Raw genomic sequence first — 27,740 nt, forward strand, 5'->3', positions numbered from 1 at the left:
ACAACTCCATTCCAGAGCACCAAATCCAAGTGCATGGGAGTTGCAGCAGTAGAGCACTGTTCTCGAGTCAGTTCCCTGTATGACCGGCTGGTGGGTAGAAGTGGATGAACTAATGTGGACTGAAATGGTTCAATCAATAATGTCTAACCACTCAGCACCATTTTGTATACGTCAGTGCCAACAGAAGACCGATGGGGGGGGGGGGGGTGGGGTGGGCTGCACTGCCTACACCAGAGCATCTGAGAATCCAGGAAGTGATGTCGCTGCCGACAGAGGTACCAGAACATTCTATTGGAGCCTTGCTCCTTTCCAGCTTATCCCCCCAAAGACATGCTTGCGACAGTCAAAAGTCCAGCTGATTGGATGGTCTCGCCTCCTTGTCTCCTCCCCCACGTGTCCAGACGCCCGCCGCCCACCCCGCCGAGTGACTGTGGCCCGCCATCCTTTTGGCCTGACACTGGAGGGGTGGGCTGCGATTGGTGGGTGCGAGTGAGAGGACCACTCACTCTTGTTTGGAACGCCAGAACCTTCCGGCGATGGAGCCCAAGGACATGCCCTGCTTCTTCTGCTTGGTCAGCTCTGCCAACCTCTGCTCCTCCTCCTGTCCCCACACACAAACAACATTATATACAGTTACATCAGTACAATGGACTATTGCGCCAAAGCTCTCGCAAAACAGTTGGAAAGGGAATCAAGTTATCAACAGTGAAAAGGCTTTTTCCTCTTCAGAAAATGTCATGTTTCTTTGAGGATGAGGACACTTCTCTTATGTTAATAATGTTCATGTATTTGTTAGTTGTCATCCATTGCTCCTATATATTGGGTTTGTTTAGACTGTACCTGTGCTAGCTGCGCTTGTCTGCGTTTGAAGGCCTCTACGGGGTCATCTTCCAGTGCATAGTTCTCCAGGACAGAGCGGACGTCATCCACTCCACTGAGAGCAATGGCTGCCAGAGAGAAACACGAATGAATAGCGTGTCTGGGAAGGAACAGGTTGGTCGACACACACTGACCATACACGCCACTGCGTGCACACACACACACTTACTCTTGAGAAAATGAGCTAGGTCGTAGAGTGTTCGGTCCTCTGAGTTGCCGTCCCATTTCGTCAGAGCCATGCCGTTGAAAGGCTGCAGGCTGAAGGCTTCCCTCTTACAGTCCACCACTATCACCTTGGAAGTGTCCCGGTTCAGACACGACACGTCCTACAGGGGGTGGAAGAGTTGAGTTACAAGACACTGAAGGAATTTATCTAAAGTTTCGATTTAAAAAAAAGAAATCTATCCTTTCATTGTTTAATGGTAATTGTGACAATTGGAAGAAATACACAAATGGCTTGCAATCATCTTTTTTCATCAATGAATGTAATGTTTGCATATACTATGCAAATATTACATTCATTGATGAAAAAAGATGATTGCAAGCCATTTGGAAAGTATTCAGGCGCCTGGACTTTATACCACCCAAAATTTGTTACGTTACAGCCTTAGACTAAAATTGATTAAAACATTTTTTCCCCCATCAATCTACACACAATAACGACAAAGCGAAACAGGTTTAGACATATTTGCAAACGTATAAAAAAAAAAAAAAAAAATGAAATACCTTATCTACATAAGCATTCAGACCCTTGATACTCGAAATTGAGCTCAGGTGCATCCTGTTTCCATTGATCGTCCTTAAAATGGTTCTACAAATTGGAGTCCACTGGTGATAAATTCAATTGATTGGACAGGATTTGGAAAGGCAGACACACCTGTCTATATAAAAAGGTCCCTGACAGTGCATGCCAGAGCAAAAACAAAGCCATGAGGTTGAAGGAATTGTCCATAGAGCTCCGAGACAGGATGGTGTTTAGGCACAGTTCTGGGGAAGGGTACCAATACATTTCTACAGAAACAAATACAACATGACAGCGCAATACACAAGGGGTGGAACAGTGGCAAAGGTACCCACAGGACAAACAGAATAATATTAGTCTGAGGAGAGATTAAATAGCATTAATACAACAAAAATAATTCTAAACACACCATTAGTTTACAAAGTTAAACAGATGTATTTTTTCTTCATAATAAGCAGGAGTAATATTCTTAGATCAGAATGACAGCAGACTGTACTTCTATCCATGTCACTAAAGACTAACAGAAACAAAAGACAAAATTAACTAGAATGGCTTATCTTTTCTCCCCAACCCACCAAGAGGTAACATGTAGATATACACATTTACTTTCAAAGCATACACACGAAACACACCATAGTAGCAATAAAAACAAAAAAATAAACTGAGGTACACTTGCGACATGTACTGAGAGTAATATTGCTTGTACTGGCAAGAACATAGTGGCCTGCATCATTCTTGAATGGAAGAAGTTTGGAACCACCAAGACTCTTCATAGAGTTGGCCGCCTGGCCAAACTGAGCAATCAGGGGAGAAGGGCCTTGGTCAGAGAGGTGACCAAGAACCCGATGGTCACTGACAGAGCTCTAGAGTTCCTCTGTGGAGATGGGAGAACCTTCCAGAAGGACAACCATCTTTGCAATACTCTACCAAATCAGGCCAGACAGAAACCACTCCTTAGTAAAAGGCATGACAGCCTGTTGGACTTTGCCAAAAGGCACCTAAAGGACTCAGACCATAAACAAGATTCTCTGGTCTGATGAAACCAATATTTAACTCTTTGGCCTGAATGCAAAGCATCACGTTTGGAGGAAACCTGGCACTATCCCTACGATGAAGCACGGTGGTGGCACCATTATGCTGTGGGGATGTTTTTCAGCAGCAGGGACTGGGAGACTAGTCAGGATCGAGGGAAAGATGAACGGAGCAAAGTACAGAGAGATCCTTGATGAAGAGTGCTCAGGACCTCGGACTGGGGCGAAGGTTCAACTTCCAACAGGACAATGACCATAAGCACACAGCCAAGACAACGCAGCAGTGGCTTTGGGACAAGTCTCCGAATGTCCTTGAGTCACCCAGCCAAAGCTCGGACCTGAACTCGATCGAACATCTCTGGAGACCTGAAAATAACTGTGTAGCAACGCTCCCCATTCAACCTGACAGAAATTGAGAGGATCTGCAAAGAATGGGAGAAACACCCCAAATAGACTGGAGGCTGTAATTTCTGCCAAAGGTGCTTCAACAAAGCACTTAGTAAAAGGTCTGAATACTTATGTAAATGTCAATTCTTTTATACATTTGCTAAAATTTCTAAAAACCTGTTTTTGCTTTGTCATTATGGGGGTAGTGTGTAGTCTGAGGGAAATAAACAATTTAATCGATTTTCCACCAAAAATGTGGAAAGTCAAGGGGTCTGAATACTTTCCAAATGCACTGTACACATTTGTAGAGGGGAGAACACACCCACTTCCGCTGGCCTGCCCTGTGCAGTCAGTTTCATTCAGTGGTGGACCTGGGGAGCAGATGGAGGGACGCTCTCCACCTAACTGAGGTTATCTGGATCCCCCCCCCGAGGTGCTGCTGACCAGCCTGGCAGAGCAGTGGGAGGGGCCCGCTGTGTGCGTGTGTCCCAAGAGGTATAGGAACGAACCAGCACACTCTCAATAAATAATCACCATCTGCCTTTTGAGACATTCTCTTGGGGATTGAGCCCTGTGTGTGGATGTGTGTATATTGACTCGTGTGCGTTTCTACATTAGCCCTCGTGTGAGGCGCAGTAACAAGTTTGTGAGTGATGTATTGACGTCTGTGCTTACAGAGTTGGTCAACCTTTATGATAGCTTACTATTTCAGTCGGATAAATATAGTGTGTGCGTTTGGCACGTGCGTAGTTGAGAGTTGGGCTGGTTGGCCGTGTGATGCATACAGTGCTTCAGAAGGTATTCATAACCCTTGACTTATTGCACGTGCGTGTTACAGCCTAAATTCAAAAGATGTGCATTTCTCACCCATCAACACAAAATACCCCATAACGACAAAGTGAAAACATGTTTAGACATTTTTGCAAATGTATTGAAAACGAAACCCAGAAACACCTTTGCTATGACACTCCAAACTGAGCTCAGGTGTATCCAATTTCCTTTGATCATACTTGATATGTAGCTAAAACTTAGAAGTCCACCTGTGGCCAATCAATTGTTTGGACATGATTTATAATGAAACACACCTGTCTATAAGGTCCCACAGTTGACAAAGTATGTCAGAGCAGAAACTAGACCATGAAGTCCAAGGAACTGTCTGTGGATCTCAGAGAAAGAATTGTGATGAGGCATATATTTGGGGAAGGGCAAAAAAAAAAATGTTGAAAGTTTCCAAGAGCGCAGTGTTCTCAATCATTGGGAAATAAAAAAAATACTAAAATCGAACTACCCAGACTCTGCCTAGAGCTGGCTGTCTGACCAAATTGAGCAACTGGGCAAGAAGGACCTTGGTCAGGGAGGTGACCAAAAACCCAAATACCACTCTGACAGAACTAGAGTTCCTTGGCAAAGATGAGAGAACCTGCCAGAAGGACAAGTCTCTACAGCACTTCACCATCTGTGAGTGACCAGACTCTGGGTCTTCCATTCCTGTGGCGATCCTCATGAGAGCCAGTTTCATCATACCGCTTGGTTTTTGCGACTGCACTTGAAGAAACTTTCAAAGTTCTTGAAATGTTCCATATTGACTGACCATGTCTTAAAGTAATGATTGACTGTTGTTTCTATTTGCTTATTTGAGCTGTTCTAGCCATAATTTGGACTTGGCCTTTTACCAAATAGGGCTATATTCTGTATACACCCCTACCTTGTCACAACACAACTGATAGGCTCAAACGCATTAAAACTTCTTCGGGATCGTTGTCCCTTCCACGGGACGGTTGAGCTAACGTAGGCTAATGCGATTAGCATGAGGTTGTAAGTAACAAGAACATTTCCCAGGACATAGATGTCTGATATTGGCAGAAAGATTAACAAGAATTTAATCTAAATGCACTGTCCAATTTAGAGTAGCTATTACAGTGAAAGAATACCATGCTATTGCTTGAGGAGTGCACAAATTTGAACACGAAAAGTTATTAATAAACGAATTAGGCATATTTGGGCAGTCTTGACACAAATGTTAACAGAAATGCAATGGTTCATTGGATCAGTCTAAAACGTTGCACATACACTGATGATATCTAGTGGCCAAAATCTAAATTGCACCTGGGCTGGAATACATTATGGCCTCTCTTGCATTTCAAAAATGGTTAAAAAAAAATACAAAGGAACGGTTGGTTTTTTCTTTGTATTATCTTTTACCAGATCTAGTGTGTTATATTCTACTTCACTCCTTTCACATTTCCATGAACTTCAAAGTGTTTCCTTTCAAATGGTACCAATAATATGCATATCCTTGCTTCAGGGCCTGAGCTATAGGCCGTTAGATTTGGGTATGTCATTTTAGGCAAAAACTTGAAAAAAAGGGGCTAATCCTTAAGAGGTGTTTAAGAAGGAAAGAAATTCCACAAATTAACTTTAAAAAAAAGGCACACCTGTTAATTGAAATGCATTCTAGGTGACTACCTCATAACGCTGGTTGAGAGAATGCCAAGCTGTCATCAAGGAAAAGGGTGACTATTTGAAGAATCTCAAAGATAAAATATATTTTGTTTACTACATGATTCCATATTTGTTTTTATAGTTTTGATGTCTTCACTATTACTCTACAATGTAGAAAATAGTAAAATAAAATCCCTTGAATGAGTAGATGTTCTAAAACTTTTGACCGGTAATATACATTTCTGTATTCCATTTTTCAATAAATTAGCACACAAAAAAAAAACTCAAAAAAAATGTATGTTTTCACTTTGTCATTATGGGGATAGTGTGTGTAAATAAGTGCTATTATTATTATTATTTTTTTTAAACCATTTTGAATTCAGGCTGTAAAACAACATTTGGAATAAGGGGTATGAATACTTTGTAAAGGCATTGTAGGGCTCCGGTTTCACAGCCAGCCGTGCTCCGTGATCCCCTAACAAAGCAACAGGCTGTAAGCCAGAGTAGGCCAACCCACACACACCCTCACAGGGTGACACACCCCTACCCACATGTTAGGTGTGCAGATAAACACACTGTGCACTAGCATGACAACTTAAATCTGACTCTCCCGTGGAGAATGGAACGACAATTTGAACTGAAAATAAAATACATTTTTAACAACTGATCTCTGAAACGCAAATTTGTCGAGCACTCAACAGTCTTGTTCAACTCCATCCAGTCAGTCCACCTGTGACAGAAGGTCGTGCCCTCCACTAACTGCCCTCTATCTTCAAGGGTTCCCTCGAAGTTGGACTTGTCATCAACATCAATGGCTGATTCTACCACAGCCTGGTTCTATCACAGTCAATTAGACAGACCGGCCGATAATGCGAGTCGTCAGATAAGTCTGCTGATTTTATTGGCACCTCGCATCTGTGGCTCCACATTGTTTGAAAACTTTTTTGGGGGGGGAAAAAACACCATCGAAATTCACCATTGGACAGACGCCTAGGGCCTCGGGGGACTCGGCTCTCTATTCAGACCTCCCTTTCTCTCGCTCCCTCACTCTCTTTCTGCCTCCCTGTTGCTCTTCAGAGGGCCAGATGGAAGGCGAAGGAGGGGAGAGGAAGGGGGAGGAGAGAGGGGGTGAAGAGAGACAGAGATGGGCAGAAGGTCACCAAAGGAAGGGGATGAGGACAGGAGACACGTGAATTCAGGTGAGTACACAGGAGAAGATCCTCTATGTAACGTTAGAATCGGGACTAAATCACCAAATAAATACATTCAGGTTCTGTATAGCAGGGGGTAGCAGGTTACCCTCATCACATGTTTCCCGATGAATACGAGTTTTAGTAGTGAGTGATTAACATGGAAAAAACTGACCCCGATGAATAACCCATGGCCATGCATCATCACATAGGAAAGGTATACCTATAAACCTACCCACCACTTCAGCCATACACATCACAACAGCTAGGCCACGTAGGGACCATAACCACTTTCACTACCAGGCCAATCTAGTTTCCCCATGCATTACAAAAGCCCTCCACTGAAACATGGTGATGTAGGCTAGCCATGTTAGTCTGATACAGCCAGTAATATACAACCATTTAATAGATGCTGGATAGGAGTAAAGCAACAGTAGCCATCTTAGAAAGTATTGCGTTAGAAGTTCCCTCAGATGACAAATTAGGTTAACTTAGTTTAGCAAAGTCGTTAACACTGCTGTACTTCAGCCATGCATGGAGACAGACTCTGGCTGTTGGAGAGAGGAAGGCATAAGGTTAATGAGGCCCAGAAAGGGGGGGGGGGGGGGGGAACCCCCCTATTGTCAGGGGGCGAGGACGAGAGAAAGAAAGAGGGATGGAGTCGGAGCATAGGAGAATCAATGCTGGAGCAGAAGGCGGCTATGCAGCGGAGACAGGGGGGGGTATGGCTCCATTGTGCCGACTGGGTCACAGTGGAGAGGGGAGCACCGGGGGATCTGGGCTGGGGGCTTGGCCCAAGAGGAGCGGGGTTGAAAAGGAGCACACTAACATCTCAGAGTCTTAAACTCAACTCACGTCTTAGATAACAAAGAAACGGAGACAGTGAAAGAGTGAGAGAAAGCGAAAGCGCATACACTGGTCTAGCCAAACTAAAGCAAATCCAACAATAAACAGGGCATTTGTCTGAACAATGATGGATTTTATACACCAACATGACATTTCTGTTTTATATTCAGAAATATGGAAAACATTCAATTCACAGAATGCTGTGTTATTGGAGGCTTATGCAGTGTACATTAAACTGTGTGTACACACACACACGGTGGCCATGGTGGAATGTCAGCCTGATGATTTGTTTACCTTGACGTGATGTCCCTCCACGTAACGCGTGGCGTCCCTGAAGAGGCGGTACATGACAAAGCCCTGGGGGTCGATGCTGTCAATCAGAGGGTACGCCGTCTGGTGAGAGAGAACCCGCATCACATCACAACCTGCTTCTGCATATGCATGATGGCCATCGGTTACATGGCTAGAGTTGGGCTGAGGATTGGGACAGACCTTTGATTGTTTTGTATGGGGTCTAGCTTTCTGGTTACTACTCATAAAAGCCCACTTAAAATCTCTTCGCATTAGAAACTCTGAAGTAACAGCTTCTCATAGTACTATATGGTTTAGTCAGCACCAATGCAGTGGGCAGGTGGAGAATACGTGTGGCAATGTGAAGCACAGGAAACTTGGATGGGTTAATGATCCATACTCCGTAGGGCAATCTGCAGCTAGCGGAGTTACAGAACAGACTTCAGTTTGACTTGGCACAGTCACTGCTGCAGGTCAACAACACTGAGGCTGACCTTCACCGAGAGAAAACAAAACACAGTCCCACATCTAAACAAGGGGCCAATTAGACCCTGAGCGGAGCATGGCTCATTTGCATATACATGTCGGCATGAATAAAAAAAAGGGGCCTTTGGAGCCCAAAAGGAAACCCATTCTGAGCTCGCCTGTCGGCCAAGACGTAGGTTATTAGGACAAACAATAGGGGCGAGGCGTATTGGTGCCAAAACAAAAAAAGTCAAAACGCAACAACACTAGGGATGTTGTTTGAGATGAAGAGTCAGTGAGAGTTGAGTGGCATAACACATTCAAACGTCATGGATTTGTTTTGAGGTGACCATTAGAACAAAGGTCTACAGGGGAATCGAGGAGGTGACAGGTGCAGTCACAACAAAACGTTACAAGCAACACCCAGCGGTAAGAGCGGCCCTGATTGGCTGTGGTGGAGGGAGGCTGTGGCAGGTGTCTGGTAGGTAAGTGAGGCAGGCAGGTCTACGCCTTAACCAATCCAGAATGCTTCTTCACTGAAATGTGACATATGGTAGCAGTTAATGATTTGTCCGTTGCAACACCTATAGAATTGCAGTGTTGATTGGCACGAGAAGGTCAGAAAGGTACAAAAGGGTGAGTGGGGGATTTAAGGGAAATTCTGGCTCAAAGAAGACTATTCGTCAACATACGACTTGCAAAGTGTTACTTGAAACAATGACGGTACAATAACACTGTGACAAGATCTTGTAAAAGTCCTCATTGGCCCGGGCCAGAACAGCGTTCAAACCCTCGTGTTGCAGAGTGATGTCACTCACCATGCCTGTTTCTGCAGTGAAGATGACTATCTCGTAGAGAGGGGCTAGCTGCTGGAACAGGTAGTCGATGCCTGGCCTCTTCTTGAAGCGCCAGCCTGTAGCCAGCTGTGGGGAGAACAAACCAGTCCACTTCACATGCTAAAAGACATACTAACTACTCCCAACTACAATGGGTTACGTGTATTATGGCTGGAATACTCACTGAAAGCTATCCACAAAAATAGTCAGTGAATAATCCATTTAAAAATCAGTTTATCATGTTATAGAGCGTTATATTTAGAGTATCTTTTGACAGCCACTATCCATTGCACAAATAACCAGTGAACGATTGATTCATTAGTTTTGTCACGTTATAAAGTGGTATATTCACAGGCATACATTTTTGCTTTTTCCACAGCCTAAACGGAGCAGCTTATGGCAGATGAAGCGTTTGGATGACCTCCTGGGCCACTTGTGGCCTTTTCTTCAGAAATCAAAGCCTGTGCAGGGCCGCCAGGTGGCTGTCTGCTGGTGTCGGGTTACGTCCGCACCTGTCTATGCACGCGCCACTCGTAGGGGGGAGTCATAAGGGGGAGGGAGTATGATACCACTCAGGTAAGGACAAGTAGGTAAGGTCTCAGGTAGCAGGGTCTCAGGTAGGAGGGGCAGGTGGTGTTAGAGTAGGGGTGGGACAGGTTGAGGGGGCCAGGTGGAAGCCACAGGTAATGGGAGGGTCTTTACAGATAGTGGAGGTAAACAGGTGGTGGGCCCCCAGCGTCCCACAGGCCAGATGGCCACCCACAGAGGGACGGGGGAGGCTGAGGTAAAATCCTAAGTAAACAACAAAAAAACGGTTCTACTTATGAATGATTAATGTACTATCAAAACCCAAGGAATGAGATGATACATGTTTTATCTTGTGTTTTTGGCTATACTGAGAGAAGGCATCCAGGTCACCCAACTAGTCACTGGTACCAGGAGGCCAGGGTGAGGTGCTGGGTGAGATGGAGGTGGTACGTACCGACCACTCGGGGTGCAGCAGGACGTCTGTGAGCTCCAGGACCAGGGTGTAGGGAGGCTGGTAGTAGGGCTCCCTCAGGGGGTCAGGAAGCAGCTTGGGGCTCGTGGGCTCAATGATCATCTGGGGGCACACAGATATGACGTCGTCACACAACTACACAAAAACACATGGCTGCAGTGGGAGGAACAAGTGGCACATCAGAACTATGTGGGTCAATTGACAACAGCCAAGCTCCAATAAAATAAAAAAAAGTAGGCAATTGGTATTTTGTGGTGAACGAGGCCTATCCCTTTAATACTTGAGGTCCTTCATAAGGGTGTTTTTCCTAAGAGTTGAAGACTAGTCTAATGTCAACATGGTCACAAGCAAGTTGCAGTAAAACACACGGAGGCCATCACTCCCGGCTCGCAGGAGTAAAATTGGAGGGGATTGTATTTGGCTGCTTATGTGGGAATGTAGGAGCGTTAAAAGATGGTGGTCCGCTTCCTTATTTCATTAGTTTGCTCTTAGCTGGCCTCATCACTGCAAACCCCAGAAAACCAGAATCCTGTAAGAACCAGCTGCAAGAGGGAGATGGAACGCGTGGAAGAGAGAACTGACATGTTCAAGAGACCAGAGGCCAGGAAGGAGAGGGTGTGTGTGTTGTCAATACGCAGGGGGGGGGAAAGGGTGTGCGCTCGTATGTACACACACACATGGAGACAGGGGGCTGTTCACGCTCCATTGAAGAGATCAAAGCGCTACGAGAGAGATGGATTTTGGTGTGTGCGTGTGTGTGGGTGGGTGGAGGGGGGGTCTAACTGAACGGCAGCTGCAGGCCCATGCAGAGAGGCCTTCCTGCTCTAAGCAGTCTGGCTGCACCTGCTTCAGTAAAGACAGAAAAGCAGCCTAACATGGCTCCCAGTGTAACTATCCCAATCCAGCGGTTAACCCAGGGGTTTAGTGGACAAGGACCTTCTATTCTAGCACCCTGAATCAACCACACCAGCCTCAGGAGATAAAGGCTGACTAGATCAGCCACATAGCAAATACTACCAACTGTAGAGTGGAGCCATCCATTGATCAGGTTACATTGAACAGTGGGAGTGGCAAAGGCCGTTTTAACCGTCTTGTGTTCGTTTCTTATCACCCACCTGTCTGTAGTCTTGGAAATACTTCAACGTCCTTCTCAACTGCTGGATAACCGGTGCATCTGTAAGAGAGATCAGCTATAAACACTGTGGAGCGAGCATCGTTTCTCAACACGCCATACTCAAGACTGAACACTTAGGCTAAGAGGAGTTGTGGTGCATGTATGTATTGGCCATAGGAGTTATTGAGCATCTCAAGCCAACTCCGGTGCTGGTAGAATGTACATAGCTGTAGTCCTAATGAATGACAATTTTAAAGAAGGGGGCAATCAGCAGTTTCTACATACACTGAACCAAAATATAAAACATGTAAAGTGTTGTCCCATGTTTAATGAGCTGAAATTTTAAAAAAAATCTAAGAAAATGTTCCACAAACACAAAAAGCTTATTTCCCTGAAATTTAAAAAAATAWTCCACCCACCTGACAGATGTGGCATATCAAAAAGCTGACTAGACAGCATGATCATTACACAAGTGCACCTTGAGCAGGGGACAATAAAAGGCCACTAAAATGTGCATGTCACAAGTTGAGGGAGCGTGCAGTTGGCATGCTGATTGCAGGAATGTCCACCAGAACTATTGCTAGAGAATTGAAAGTTCATTTCTCTGCCATAAGCCGCCTCCAATGTCATTTTAGAGAATTTGGCAGTACGTCCAACTGGCCTCACAACTGCAGACCACGTGTGGGCGAGCGGTTTGCTGATGTCAACGTTGTGAACAGAGTGCCCCATGATGGCAAGTGGGGTTATGGTATTTGCAGGCATAAGCTATGGACAATGAACACAACAGCATTTGATCAATGGCAATTTGAATGCACAAAAATACAGTGACGAGATCCTGAGGCCCATTTCTTTTAAGTATCTGTGACCAACAGATTTATTTATTTACCTCTTGACGCCAGGGGTCAGATCTTTTTATTTATTTTTACAAACGTTCCCAAGGTAAACGGACTATTTCTCAGGTCCAGATCGTAGAATATGCATATAATTTACAGATTAGGATAGAAAACCCTCCAAAGTTTCCAAAACTGTCAAAAATATTGTCTGTGAGTATAACAAAACTGATTCTGCAGGCGAAAACCTGAGGAAATCTAACCCGGACGTGATTATTTAGATTTTTTTTTTTTTTTTTTTAAATATGTGTTTCCTTGCCCGTCTTTCTTCCATTTAAAGGGGTATCAACCATATTCCTTGTCCAATGGCTTCCTCAGGCTGTGACCAGGCTTTAGACAGTTTCAGGCTTTTATTTTGAAAAATGAGCGAGATTATTCAAAACGAGTCAGGTGTCCTTTGATTAGTTCCTGCGTGCGAGAGGGGTAGCTCTCCATTTTCTTTCTCTCTTTTATTGAATAGGTTACGGTCGAAATATTATCGATTATGTTRGTTAAAAACAACCTGAGGATTGATTATAAAAAACATTTGACATGTTTCTACGAACATTACGGATACTTTTTGGAATTTTCATCGAACAAGGCTTTGGTTTTCTGAACATAACGCGCAACCCAAATGGCGTTTTTTTTGTTATAAAAGTAATATTTATCGAACAAAAATAACATTTGTTGTGTAACTGGGAGTCTCGTGAGTGCAAACATCCAAAGATTATCAAAGGTAAGCGATTAATTTGATTGCTTTTCTGACTTTTGTGACCATGCTAATTTGGGGCTAGCTGTTCTAGCATTGATTGATACACTCACAAAAGCTTGGATTGCTTTCGCTGCAAAGCATATTTTCAAAATCTGACACGATAGGTGGATTAACAACAAGCTAAGCTGTGTTTTGGTATATTTCACTTGTGATTGCATGATTATAAATATTTTTAGTAATATTTTGCGCCCTGCAATTCAGKGGTTGTTTAGGAAAATGATCCCGCTAAAGGGATCCGTAGCGCAGAGAAGTTAACCTTTATTTAACTAGGCAAGTCAGTTAAGAACAAATTCTTATTTACGATGACGGCCTACACTGGCCAAACCCGGACAACACTGGGCCAATTCTGTGCCACCCTATGGGACTTCCAATCACGGCCGGTTGTGATACAGCCTGGATTCGAACCAGGGTGTCTGTAGTGACGCGTCTAGCACGGAGATGCAGTGGCGCAGCGGTCTAAGGCACTCGGGAGCCCAGGGGGTGTTACCCAGTCATGTGAAATCCATAGATTAGGGCATAATGAATTTATTTAAAATTGACTGATTTCCTCATATGAACTGAAACTCAGTAAAAGTCTGAAATTGTTGCGTTCATATTTGTTCAGTATACATTTTTAGACATAAATGATATATACCCATTGATTCTTGAGGAATATAACATACAAATACGTCATGAGCTAAGTTCAGTCATTTCCCATCAGAATCTAAAATAAGCTTGTTTTACTCCAATGTTAGTAAACAAAATCTAAAATGACAGCCTCAAAACATGGTTAAAACTATCATTTTAATATCATGGATGGTTAGTCCTCGCATCCATAGCTGAATTTGAGAGTGGTTAAAATTCTCCAGCTTTTTAACYAACCAGGGAGACTGCTTTATTGTATCTACAGCTGATTGCTGCTTTAAGAAAGGCATCTCTGTAGGGGACTGCAGCATTGGTCCCAACAGATAACATCTCAGCAATTTGATGGCAGATGCTATGAGGTTAGTTCTCCATTCAGCTAAAGCATGCAGCCAGGGACCTCTGGGATGTGAAGTCCTTTGGGACAGAGACGGAGTGAGAGAGATGGAGTGGCTCTCTATGGGCCTATAGCATCCGGCCAGTGTGTATAACCAGGCAGGCCCCTCTGGGTCCCCCAGCCCAGTAATAGCAGGCCTGGGAGTGGGTGCGCTGGTGAAACACCCCCTACCCCTCCGGCCTGCCTGCGTATGTGTGTTTTATAAGGCCTGGGCGGAACATACTCCTCCAGAGAGCGTGGGACTGTGACCGGCCCTGTTGACAAACCTCTCCCCTGGGAAAGCAGAGCCAAGCCAGGCTGGGGGTGGGTGGTGATCGTTACAACCCCCTGGAGAGGGACAGGGGTTGCCGAGGCGTGTGTATGTGTATGCATGCAAGTATGTGTGCGCAAAATGTGTAATACGTTCGTGTCTGTGCGCGTGCCCCTGTGTTTGTGCCTCACTGTGAGGATAGGATGGATCAAGGAACGCTTTTATGGTAATAAAGGGGCTGGGGGTTGGTAGTGGTGGGATGAGATTGAAAGGAGGATGACAGGTAAAGGATGGTGACGAGATTAATGTGTCAGCCAGGCCACAGTGGGTCCTCGAATGATGTGAGAGGTGGGGAAGCTACCTCTAAGCGGCAAAGGATCTATATGGCTAGTCAGGGACATAGGCATTCCATTTTCTCCGTTGGTAACCGTTGGCTGTCACTATGACTGTGATCACATTCAGTCTTATCAAAAGCAGAACTCCCATTATGGCAAAAACAGTTGGGACTGACATCAACTCTGAAAGGAAGACCGTTACATACTAACGAAAAACAAAGGCCCCCAGAAAAGGCTTTGACAAGCAGCAGCACTCTGGTCAGGCAGCCTCTTGTCCTAACCTTGTTTGCCAGTGTAATAGAGGCAGGCCATTGCGGCCAGTGGAAAGGCTACATTGCTCTCGGAAGGGATGTCCATTTAAACAGGCGAGAAGTAGGGAGGGAACGAGGGAGGAAAGGAGGAAGAGCGAGAAAGATCGATGGCCGTGCCTCCGGACACAACAAAGGCCTCCTTTAATCCACGACCGGGGTGGCATATGCTCCGCTAGTTTGCTTAAGGCCATTATTACTCAATTGCCTTTCTTCTCCCTCTTCTCTGGGGGGGGGGGGGGGGSMSTTGCTTTTCTTTTTCTCTTTTGGCCCGCGCTGTCAATCGCTTCTTTCTTGGGCCGTGACAAACGGTCGTCCGGGCCTCGCTCTTTGCGGTGGGGCTCTATTGGAGTATCTGTTTAGGGACATAGGCTATTGGTTGGGCCAGTAGATGTAGGAGGCAGGCTGGATTGGTTAGTTTGTTTGTTTGGAGCACTGGTGGTCTCTATCCTCCTAGTCTGTCAGAGCGAGCAAACATGGAGGTCGTACAGAACGGCCCCTCATCAAGTCAAAGCCAAATACGGGCTCTGAGGATCCTAGCTGCAGGATACTAACTGGGACACATGGGAGGATGAATGATGTGATAAAATGGACCGAAAGAGATCAGGTCTTCCAAGTCTTGATACGCTTCCCAAAATTACAAGTCAGTTATTTAAGCCTAATAATAGTGCTTGAAGATAAAAATGTATTTTCTCTCCCCCTAAACACAAAACATCTGGTGTGTGTACTGATTGATTCCATACTGCATCAAGACCGTTTCATAGACCCACAGTACACACTAGGAGAAATCAACAACTTCCAACCTCAGTGAGTATTTTGAAAGCAGTCCCGCACTTGTCACACCCCAGTTTGACCTCAACAGCGTGGTCTTTGGGGAGATCATCACCGCCACAGCGTCCAACGCTCCTCCTCAGCATAACGCCCCTGGTTCTGAATACCATCACTTGGCATGGCGACACGGATCTGGACGAGCACGCCTGACCTCATCGCCCCGGGTCCCTGAGGACCCATCCAGRGGAGGCGTCCAGGCTGCCCCCCCAATCCCCTCCACTAGCCTTCTGCCACTTGGGGTGGAGGGGCGCGTGGGCAGGGGGCTGGAATGCTCCCTCTACGCTCCCCCGTGGGCCCCTTAGACCATCAATGGCCTTCATTAGGGGTATTGAACGCTGTGGGTGCATCAGGGCTGGCCAATAAGAGCAGCAGCCGAAGCAGCACTCTGGACACTGACGGAAATAAAGGGACGCAGCAGCAGTGCCAGATAGAGACAGAGGACTTTGGGGAGCGTGACAGTGAAGAATTAATGAAGCAATTATTGGTATAACAGGGTGATTGTTAAGCATTTATAAAAATCAACACTTCTGGAAAAGGGCCACAGCTGTCCCCGGCATTAGCATAGCTTTGAAGCAGGGAGGGGAGGCACCTCGCGACTCAGTCCCCCTGCTCTGTCATTTCAACAGCATAGCCAGTCCTAGAACGCTACACATTCCCTCTCAGCTCCACACTGGCCAAACGTGCACTCAGAGGAGAGAGAAGATGTCAATCAAAATACCAATGAAACACACAGCTAGGACTACAAATCTATTGGGGAAACCAATGTGTTTTAATACTATTAATTTAAAATGGAGAGAAACAATCAAATGTCAATTTTCCTGTTTGTCGGTCTTATGAGGCCCTTTTCACCAGGTTGTCAGCCTGGCAGTTTATAGGGATGACAGAGGCATATGGGGGGGGTTGGTTACCGGCTGGGTGGGTACAGGGTGGTAGTCGCACACAGAATTAGGGGGGGGGGGGGCATTGCCTGTACGTTGGGTGTGGGACGCCTGCAAGGTGGCATTTCTCAGTGGGTTGATTGATCATACGCCCCCCTCCCTTCGTCCTAGGCTGACGGCACTGTCAGTGAATGGGTGGTCAAGTTGTAAACGTGGTATGGATATGTTGGGTATTAGAATGATGGAGGTCTGCCTGAGGGTGCAAACAAACAGCACTCAACATCACACCTTTTTATTGACAAATCTAAGGTGAAACTAAATGAGGCGAAGACTTCACAAGTTAACCACCAACAGCTGTCTGAACCTTGTTACTCCATGTTTACGTAGCCTTTACATCAGCTATAAAAGATTACATTAGTTATGTGACTCAAGATCCATTTACAGCCCAGGACCAGATTTATGGGAAGGCAGAGGTGTGCCAAAAGCCTCGGAGAACAAGGGGGAATTAATAAAACGCTTATCTCTAAGCTAACTCAACTTTGAGAAAAGAAAACCTCTCCAAAATACCACAGGTAGTGTCAAACAAAATAGGAAAACAACTCACCATTATCAAACTCATCTGGAATCTGTAAAAGACAGAAGGAAGATGAGAAATAGTCCACTTCACACACTTGTGAATGCAAAGTCAGTGTCAGATGGTACTGTTGACAGAACTTGACATGCATTACACTATGGCCTAATGCATAAGGTAAATAACATGACATCTCTCTATGCATCTACACCGGGGGTAGGCAACTAGATTCAGACGCAGGTCGATTTCTCAGCGCAAATGGTTGAGGGGACCAGAAAATTACAATCATTTGTACACTGCAAATTGACCACAACTAAGCCAAAATAGAGAGTATAGTCGAAAATAATAATTTCATACCTTGAAACACGATCACATTTTGTTTGTGGGGATACTTGGGAACAGATTACCTCAATTAAAAACACGTTTTTAGCTGAATTCCTGCTGATTTTAGTCTTTTGAACAAAAATTTTAATCACTCGCAGACCGGTTTCGGCTCAGGGGCCCCCTGTTGCCGACCCCTGATCTAAACATCAATACTGTACCCATGTTTGACATACTCTCTTATAAACAGTTCTTAAGCAGGGACTAAGGTACCAACATTTTTAAAAAGAGACCGCCGTTTTCTCCTTGAGCGCACAGACACCAAGACCGTCCAAACCACTCACGTTCTACTCTCCACACAGATGCTGGGCTGTCCAGGCATCGTGCACTGTGTAGTAGTGTCCAGTATATATATTTATTTAACTAGGCAAGTCAGTTAAGAACAAATTCTTATTTACAATGACGGCCTAACCCGGACGACGCTGGGCCAATTGTGCGCCGCCCGATCACGGCCGGTTGTGATACAGGCGGTCTGTAGTGACACCTCTAGCACTGAGATTCAGTGCCTTAGACCGCAGCCCCACTCGGGAGCCCCTGTCGCTTGTCTCTGTGCATTACATGCTGTCATGCTTACATGTTAGACCTGGCCCCTCCCTCACAGTAACACTTTCAGCAGCACACCCACCAATTAATCTCCCAGCTGATGAATATTCAGCTGCATCTGCCAGCAGGTCCCTGGCCTGGCCCACCTGGGGGTCTGCCTGCCCAAGACAGAGAGAGAGAGCCAGCCGGGGGCCGAGTGGGACACCACATGCTGCACGCTGGGGCCACTACATGGGAACCGATGGGGTAGGCTGGAGCCGTTTCATCCCCCTCAACACCCCTCCCTCCCTATCAAGGCTGTCCTGAGGGGTTTGCAGTGGTTGAAGAGACACTGCTCAACTACGCCCCCTGCTGCCTGTGCATGGTTGTGAGTCTTTCTTATATAAACGTAGATCATTTGATCAGTGATCCAGTTCACTGTGTTGGTCATTACTGCGTTGGGGAAGGCCGACACCTCTAGCACTGAGATTCAGTGCTAGAGGTGTCACTACAGACTCTMGTTCGATTCCAGGCTGTATCACAACCGMCCGTGATCGGGCTGCGCACAACTGGCCCAGCGTCATCCGGGTTAGGGTTTGGACGGGGTAGGACCCCATGTCCCTTAATATTGATGTGGTTGTTACTGACAAGAAAGAAGCACATGGCTAAGCTCTTTAAATCACCACTTTATTAAGTCAGGATTCCTATTTGTCTCAAGCCATGCCTCCTTGCATGTCCAACATTTCCTCATCTCCCACCCCTTCTAATGTGACTATCCCCGATGCTTCTCCCTCTTTTTCCCCTGCCCCGCTACAAAGTTTCTCCCTGCAGGCAGTCACTGAGTCCGAGGTGCTAAAGGAGCTCCTTAACTTGATCCCCCCCAAAAAAACATCTGGGTCAGATGGTTTAGACCCTTTCTTTAAGGTTGCTGCCCCTATCATCGCCACGCCCCTCTCCTTTCTGGGGAGGTTCCCATTGCTTGTAAGGCAGCCACAGTTCGTCCTTTATTGAAAGGGGGAGATCAAGCTGATCCTAGCTGTTATAGGCCCATTTCTATTTTCCCCGTTTATCAAAAGTGTTGGAAAAACTTGTCAATAATCAACCCGCTTGCTGTCGTGATGCCCATAGTATTCTCTCGGGTATGCAATCTGGTTTCCGCTCAGGTTATGGACGTGTCACTGCAACCTTAAAGGTCCTCAATGTCACTATTGCCCTTGATTCTAAACAATGTTGTGCTGCTATTTCTATTGGCCAAAGCTTTTGATACGGTAGACCATTCCATTCTTGTGGGCCGGCTAAGGAGTATTGGTGTCTGAGGGGTCTTCGCCCTGGTTTGCTAACTACACCTCAAAGAGTACAGTGTATAAAGTCAGAAAATCTGCTGTCTCAGCCATAGCCTGTCACCAAGGGAGTACCCCAAGGCTCAATCCTAGGCCCCACAATCTTCTCAATTTACAGCAACAACATAGCTCAGGCAGTAGGAAGCTCTCTCATCCATTTATATGCAGATGATACAGTCTTATTCTCAGCTGGCCCCTCCCATGATTGTGTTAAATGCTCTACAACAAAGCTTTCTAAGTGTCGAACAAGCTTTCGCTACCCTTAACCTTGTTCTGAACACCTCCAAAACAAAGGTCATGTGGTTTGGTAGGAATAATGCCCCACTTCCCACAGGCGTCATTACTACCTCTGAGGGTTTAGAGCTTGAGGTAGTCACCTCATACAAGTACTTGGGAGTATGGCTAGACGGTACACTGTCCTTCTCTCAGCACATATCAAAGCTGCAGAATAAAATTAAAACTAGACTTGGTTTCCTCTATCGTAATTGCTCCTCTTTCACCCCAGCTGCCAAACTAACCCCGATTCAGATGACCATCCTACCCATGCTAGATTACGGAGACGTAATTTATAGATCGGCAGGTAAGGGTGCTCTCGAGCGGCTAGATGTTCTTTACCATTCGACCATCAGATTTGCCACCAAAGCTCCTTATAGGACACATCACTGCACTCTATTCTCCTCTGTAAACTGGTATCTCTTTATTCCTGTTGCAAGACCCACTGGTTGAGGCTTATTTATAAAAACCCTCTTAGGCCTCACTCCCCCCTATCTGAGATATCTACTGCAGCCCTCATCCTCAGCATACAAAACCTGTTCTGCCAGTCACATTCTGTTAAATGTCCCCAAAGCACACATCCCTGGTTCGCTCCTTTTTTCAGTTCGCTGCAGCTAGTGACTGGAACGAGCTACAACAAAAACCGGACAGTTTTCGCAATCTCTTCTTTCAAAGACTCAATCACAGACACTGACAGCTGTGGCTGCTTTGTGTGATGTATTGTCGTCTTTACCTTCTTGACCTTTGTGCTGTTGACTGTGCCCAATAATGTTTGTACCATGTTGTGCTGCTACCATGTTGTTGTTGTATTGTTACCATGCTGTGTTGTCATGTGTTGCTGCCTTGCTATGTTGTCTTCTTAGGTCTCCATGTTGTGTTGTGTGTTTTGTCCTATATTTATATTGTATTTAGTAATTTATTTTAATCCCAGGCCCCCGTCCTCGCAGGAAGCCTTTTGGTAAATAAGAATTTGTTCTTAAGTGACCTGCCTAGTTAAATAAAGGTTAATTTAACAGCTGATAAAGCACACTGCCAATCAGCTTAGTTTCATAATGTGCCAGGTAAACCTGTATATTAGGGCAAAGGTAAGGGGATGGGCCAGTGGGGAAGAGGTAAACACAGCCATGAAGTCGGCCAAGTGCCCTCTTGTGGCTGTGTAAGGAGAATGAAATAGGCCTAGAGTTGTTTTAAGAGGATCGCCCCGGATTCCAAGGTTGGCTGCTGACAGAATCTTTGGAATGTGACGCAAACGGATGTCCTTCAGCTCCATTTCCGTAGACTGTGTAGAGCCCTTAAGATGTACTTTGCTGGAAGCCAACCTTGGAATCGGGTGCTATCCTCTTAAAACACTAGACATCTCAGTCAGACATAAGCTTATGCTTAGGAAAGGCAGGCAGGCAAATGACTGAGTCGTATCAACCCCTATGTCGGTAGTGTCTAGCACAGTGTCCAGCATCTCCGGTCTCCTTTCCTAAACCAATAGTGTCACGTAAGCTAGTCAGGGTTTGAGTCAGTTCAGGAAATTTGTTGAAATTCATGAACAAATCATTAATTAATCAGATAATATAATTTGCCTAATTAATGTAATTGCATGATAGTCATGGTTAATCGCAAAGAACTAAATATGGAACTATAAAAACACAGAATCTTGCTAGAACAGATTGTTTTGCCCATTAAACCATCACTCTCAAGAACCACTTCTTATAACACAGAGCAGTGAATTAACTTATAACAAGACTTGGGTCTTCCAAATTGGACTTTCAGAGGAGGTTGACAGGGTACGAGGTGTGCGAATGCTCATTTAGGGGTAATTCACACCTCGGCACAACAATGGGGCAGAGGCCCGGGAGACCAGGGGCAGGCCCTGTTCCCAAACCAGCTACAGGATGGCCATGGGAACTCTCACCAAACAGAGGTGGCCACTCATTGCTCTGAGAGGTGAAAATAGTTCCCACACTGATAGCCGTGTACAATATGGATGCATGAGAACATAGACCCTCACAGCAACACACTGGTGAAGGGCAAATCCCATTATAAAAGATGTTGCTCTAGCTAGTGAAATGAATGAGAATTTGTTGTCACTACCAAGTTCCAAAATGCACTCATCTGTTTTGGAAATGCAGCACAACCTAGTCCAACCTCTAGAGCAGTGGTCACCCAGTCAAGATCACCTTCGCAATCAAAAAGCAAGCAGAGATCTACTGCTCAAAATTATTAAACATGACTTAACATGAACCTAATAAAAACAGTTCTGTAGGCATGAGGTTTGTGCAGTAGGCCTAATACATCGCAGCATATTGGCTATATGCCTGGCCTATCAATATTGTTCATTATAGACCATATTATATTTCAAAACTCAAGCTTTGATAAAGTAGATCAGTTGGTGTAGCACTTGCGAGGCACAGCTGAGGGTAAATTGAAATCTGCAAATAATTTGCTGGACTGATGGTACCTGCAGCAGATGGTCATGGTGCTTTCAAGACAAATGGGAACTCTGTTAAAAAAAAAAAAAAAACCTAGGTCAAATCATGACGTCCGTGATATTCAGGTCGGAAAATCAGAGCTCTAGAAAGATGCGAGTTTCAAACTTGAAATTCCAAGTTTGATGACCGTTCCAAAAGATCCCCCCCCCCCAGTCGGATCTTGTTTCTTTCCCCCGGAGTACCCAGTTGTCTTGAATGCACTGAAGTGGGAGATTTCCAACTTCCCAGTTGTTTTGAACATTGCATTAGTCTAAACAGGGGTAGACTGACCAGAGGGGACACAGTCTTCCACCTGATGGCCAAACTCAAATCGCACCACATCAGCCTCATGCACAAATTCATGTTGTTCCTAGGACCAGAGAAAGTTAAATATTTCTCTTCTCGATATTAAAAGACAACGAGCTACAATTAATAAAAATTGCAGGGCTATCAATACCCTTGTAGTAGGGACAAGCACTTTTATGTTTTGTAATAGTGTTGAACAAAAACAGTGTTGACAGTGCTGAATAAAAACTTAGACATGAACGCAATCATTAAAACAGCAGTTCTTTGCTGTATTTGACACTCTCTGGTCATTGGCCTCAGCTAATAGGGATCATAATCATTTTTATTTATTTATTTTAAACAAGGAATGCCTTGAAGAACGTGATTGACCGGTTGGTGACCACTGCCCTGGAATGACAAAATTGTTCTCATATTCCAAGACAGTTTAATCTCATTTGAACAGGGGAAAATGGGAGCCAAACAGAACCCAATCGAAATGCTACTTGACCTACGATAAGGTTTTAGAGATACTGATGTCACTCAGTACAAAAATGAGCACCTCCTTATTTTATCTCCCCAGACACTCGGTGTAGATGCTAGTAAAAGCATGACTAGTCATGTTCAGCCTTAGAACCTTGTGGCAACTGCATTAATCCAAAGACAAAAATATGCTGATGTTCAAGACTGGCCTTGAAATGTAGCTGCATGAATCTACCTTTGCACTCTAATGTCTGGAACACCTGTCTGATGTTAGTCTCCTCTGGTTCCTGAGAGGAAGCTATAGAGATGAGAACAGGGTCCAGCTCCTTTTCTCACAGTGACACCCAAACACCTCAAATGAACACAGCTCCTCCAGTCTGAGGGGACAAGTATGGGATCCAGCACCAAGAGGCCTGGCACACTCCACTCACAACAGCCTAACAAGTGTGCACACAAGAGCCCTTTGAAGTGGGTGATGGGTGAGGAAAGTGTACTCTTAAGTGCCCACCTACCCAAAGTTCCAAACCCAGAGCTCTAACCCCTGGCAGAGGGCCACAACTCACAGCAGCCTAACAAGTGTGCCTTTTGAAGTGGGAACAAGCTTCAACTGTAAAGTGAACAACAGGGTATCAGAAGTGAAATAAGTGTGCTCTTTGAAGTGCCCTATTCCCACACACCACAATCTCCCACAGAACCAGAGGTTCTACACCTCTGGCACCACAAAGTGTGCCCTTTGGAGACTTAGTCTCACTTAAGGCAGGACATGATGGGCAACACTTCATGAGGAAGTGTGCCAGAGGTGTAGAACCGCAGACCAGGATATCATCTGACCAAACAGGACCAAATCCAAAGCGACCACAACCTAAGACTTGGCTGTAGAGCTACTGATGTCACACAGGCAGAATGAACACCTCATTTCCTCCCCACAGAAACTCGAGGGTAGATGACTAGTCAAGTTTTCACTAGCATGTTCAGCCTTAGAACCTACTGATGAATGCAAAGCCCAAATATGTGGCTGTACAAGACTGGCCTTGGTATGTAAGTGCCTTAATCTACCTTGGGACTCTTCCATTGGACAGGTGGGCCAGACGTTCACGTTAGGCTCTCCTGGTTCCTGAGAGGAAGCCATAGAGATGAGAACAGGATCCAGCTCCTTCTCTCACAGTGACACCCAAAGACCGCCAATTGACACAGCTCCTCCAGTCTAAGGGAACAAGTGTGGGATCCAGCACTAAGAGGCCTGGCACACTCCACTCACAACAGCCTGACAAGTGTGCCCTTTGAAGTAAGATAACTGGGCTCTTTCAAGTGCACACCTTCCCAAACCCTCACCTCTAACCTGCGGCAGAAGGCCACACATCACGTAAGGCCTACATCCCTCAAATCACAGCAGCCTGAGAAATGTGCCCTTTGATGTGGCCACAGGTATTTAACTATGAAAGACCAAACTAGGGTCTTGGTGATGAGGGGGGCCAAAAGAAGTGTCCATGTTCCCAAACCCACAGCTCTAACCCCTTGCACATATCWGTTACCTGAGACATGTGCCCTTCGGAGGACGTTGCCCCAAATCCTGTTCTCATTCCACAGAACCTGGCTTAACAAATGCCACTGAAAAATAGACAGTGACCACAAGAGTCATCTCAGCCAACTACAGTATGTTCACCTTGCGACAGGCTCCTTTGGTGGCTTTTGGATTATATTTTACCCTCTTATTATGGGTGTAACTTATAGTAAAATTGTGATGCATTGCTGTAAGSACAAAAAAAGTTATATTAGGTAAGTAGCCAGTCATCTCATAATAAGGTTTTCATTCAAAAAGTGTTGAGTAAATGGACATCAATTCACTCAGAGATCGACAATTCACATCATGAAGGCTGAGCCTTGGAAAGGTGTTCCAGACCTTAGGCTCCTCTGGCTCCTGAGAGGAAGCTATAGAGATGAGAACAGGGTCCAGCTCCTTTTCTCACAGTGACACCCAAACACCTCAAATGAACACAGCTCCTCCAGTCTGAGGGGACAAGTGTGGGATCCAGCACTAAGAGGCCTGGCACACTCCACTCACAACAGCCTGACAAGTGTGCCCTTTGAAGTGAGAGAAGTGTGCTTTTTCAAATGCCCACCTTCTCAACCCCATACCTTCAACCCCTGGCAGTTAGCAGACTATTTACAGTAGGCTGACAAGTGTGCCCTTTGAAGTAGACAACAGGACCACACCTGAAAGTTTAAAGTGTGCTCTTTGAAGTAGCCACCTTCCCAGACTCACACCTCTCGTCCCTGATGTGCCTTGTGGGAAACAATTCACACCGCAAGCACTAGCTTGAACCAATTAACAAGCTACATGGGATCTACCTGAGAAGTGTGATAAGTGTCACTTGAAGTAACCACCTTTCATTTTGCACACTTTAAAACCCACTGGCACAAGCCAGTCTGCTTAGAATTTTTACAAAACGTCATCTGGCAATCTTTCACCTCTACTTTTCAATAATTGGTCCTACAAAGAAATAAACCACATGCACCGAAACATGTTTTAATGAAAACATACCGTGTTTCCTTGTTCATCCACTGAATTGCTACCTGTAGACAGGGAGAAATACATTACATATGATAATATAACACATCTACTTGCTTTGAAAAAACATGCACATTTATTGCATTACATGCATCAGATGCCATGTATTCACAATTCAAATTACTTCTGAAAAGCATATGGCACAGCAGTGTCAAGCTTTTCAGAAAAGAGACAGACTCATGAAACATTCAACCATTCCTTTTGACAAGTACGGTCATGTCTTCTACAATTCAACCATCCATCTAGGCTGACAGCAATGACAGTCTGGCATATTTTGAGAAAACACATTTGAGAAAGACGCGAGTGCAAAGAAACAGCCAATCAAAATTCTACACCATTGAGATGAGAGGCGAGTAAGTATACAAATCTGCCCATTCACCTAAAGCTCAAAACAAGTTACCAAGAATGCCCTCCTAAAAGGAAATATTCCACCGAGCAAGGAGAGGGTGCCCCAAATCACTCCACTATCTTCAGTATGACCTTCACTAGTGCTGCTGGTTCAGTGTCAGCCCTTGACACGCTGCTGCTCTGACAGAGTGGAGGGAACAGGCGGACTCACCGAATACGTACACCATGCCGACCGCACCCCCTACCCCCATCAGGCCTGCTAGCCGCATCACCATCTTCTTGGCATAGGCTGTGTTCTCCTTCCGTTTCTTGTCCTCTCCCTGGTCCTGCTTCTGTTCCGAGTCCCCATCCCCTTCTGGAGGGAGCTGGCCCTGTCAGAGCAAATAGCCAGGTCAGATTCCTTTTTATTTCCTCACATAAGTCAGCTAGACATTATATTAGGAATACATTGCTATAATACAGAATAGCTTGGAAAATAAGGAATTTAAATAATTTAAAGGGAAATGAGATTATGTGCAAACATGCAGGTAGTGCCAAATCAATAAAAACAAACTCAGTGATATAAGACGGTGATCGTAGATTCAAAAGATTGAGATTCAAGTTAAAGTAAAATATCCTGCACTGTTATTAAACAGTGACAATAAGATTAATCAGTGTCTGCAGGAAATGCATTGGGGGCGTGGAGGGTCTGCCTGACCTTCAAAAATCTAGAAAAACCTTGACAGATAATGTTACCATATATATAATGTAATGTTAGCTTTGATGTGTAAAAAATAAATAAATAATAGACGGTGGCTGAACATAGGAGTATACGTGCTAGCTAGCTGGATATCTAGGTAAAGCTAGTTATCTAATTGGCTAGGGGATGAATCCACTACCTCCTTGGTAGCTGGCTGGCTAGTACATCTCCTGGAATATGCCTCGGTGTGTGACATGTGAAAGTAAGCTAACACTAACTCACTGGCAATTGATAAATGATATGCAGCTAGCTAATTATTACGGCGAGTTGCAAAGACACTGTTGGTAGGCTAGCTAGCTGACTGACAGGGTCCGTGCTATCCGGGATCCTCCGGACGTCACTACCCAATTGAAGGTGAAATTCAAATGGTTTAGTTAAGGGTTAGGGTATGGTCAAGGATCCCGGATTGCACTGACCTGGATGACAAACTAGCCTAGCTCAACGTGCTAATCGGACGAGTTCATTCATTCATTCATACAAATAATAGGGTGTAAATGGAAAGTGTCGTGAGAGACCGGAGGTTCAACAAACTGGAAATTACAACATGAAAACCAAACCAGCTGATTTATTGAATGTCACTTTGGTTTTTCTGTAGCCTCGCATGATTATGGCGGTCTAGCTAACGTTACCCAACCAGGCAGGGGGGGATGTCATTTAGCTAGTTAACGTTACCTAGCCTGCTTGACTCACCTGACTCTTCTGTTGCTGCTTAAGCCTCTCTTGCAAGATTGCTTGAGCGAGTCCACCTGTAGCACTGCCCTCTCCTGTTGGCTTCTCCGTGGAAATTGCCCGAATCAAGTCCACCACTGCAGGGGTTGAACCACGTCTGCTCCAGCTCCTGAGCGTGAGGAGGCCCCTACTCGCCCGGACACACATGGGGAACATCGACGTCGCCGACATCTTGAATGGGAAAGAGCCGGTGAACATAGCGCGAGTGAAAAGGACAAAGGCGCCTGATTGGCTTATGCTACTCTGAGCAACATCCATAAGGTGCAATAAACATCGTTAAAGGTCATGTGGAACAAAATAGGGCGGTACTTACAGCTTTTTCTCCAATCGAAACTAAGATTTCATTGACCTTCGAATGCACCCCAAAATGTCCATCATTACTGATGGCAATGCCCAAAGTATGTTAAAAATATATCACCTGCCCTGTAGGTTTTTACTGTAGCCTAATACACACAACTTCGACCAGTCTGAATTGTATAAAATTAATTTGGTATTTTATAAGACATGGAAGTTTGCACTGATTTGTCTTTCAAATGTTAAACTTTTAGGCCCCTATG

General features: G+C 45.1%; 1 protein-coding gene across 1 annotated transcript; it reads right to left on the minus strand.

Moving 5' to 3' along the window:
- Positions 1-27,441, minus strand: LOC111960518 (mitochondrial import inner membrane translocase subunit TIM50-like). The gene is made up of 11 exons (XM_023982539.2): positions 27,145-27,441; positions 25,927-26,086; positions 25,341-25,372; positions 17,089-17,110; positions 11,225-11,283; positions 10,092-10,211; positions 9,092-9,196; positions 7,812-7,910; positions 1,049-1,205; positions 841-947; positions 1-601 (listed from the first exon to the last, which is right to left on the minus strand). Exons 1-11 carry the CDS (start codon positions 27,439-27,441, stop codon positions 503-505), a joined length of 1,257 nt encoding a protein of 418 aa, XP_023838307.2. The 3' UTR covers positions 1-502.
- Between the last annotated feature and the right edge of the window lie 299 nt (positions 27,442-27,740).

This window comes from Salvelinus sp. IW2-2015, linkage group LG4p (assembly GCF_002910315.2).
Source record: "Salvelinus sp. IW2-2015 linkage group LG4p, ASM291031v2, whole genome shotgun sequence".
NCBI lineage: Eukaryota > Metazoa > Chordata > Actinopteri > Salmoniformes > Salmonidae > Salvelinus > Salvelinus sp. IW2-2015.

Excerpts from the sequence above, each read along its gene's own strand:
- LOC111960518 (XM_023982539.2), bottom strand. The coding sequence starts at position 27,441 with ATGGATGTTGCTCAGAGTAGCATAAGCCAATCAGGCGCCTTTGTCCTT. Across the intron at positions 7,911-9,091 it reads TCACTGCAGAAACAGGCATG|ACGGCGTACCCTCTGATTGA; the intron begins GTGAGTGACATC and ends CTCTCTCACCAG. Across the intron at positions 602-840 it reads GACAAGCGCAGCTAGCACAG|GAGGAGGAGCAGAGGTTGGC; the intron begins GTACAGTCTAAA and ends GTGTGGGGACAG.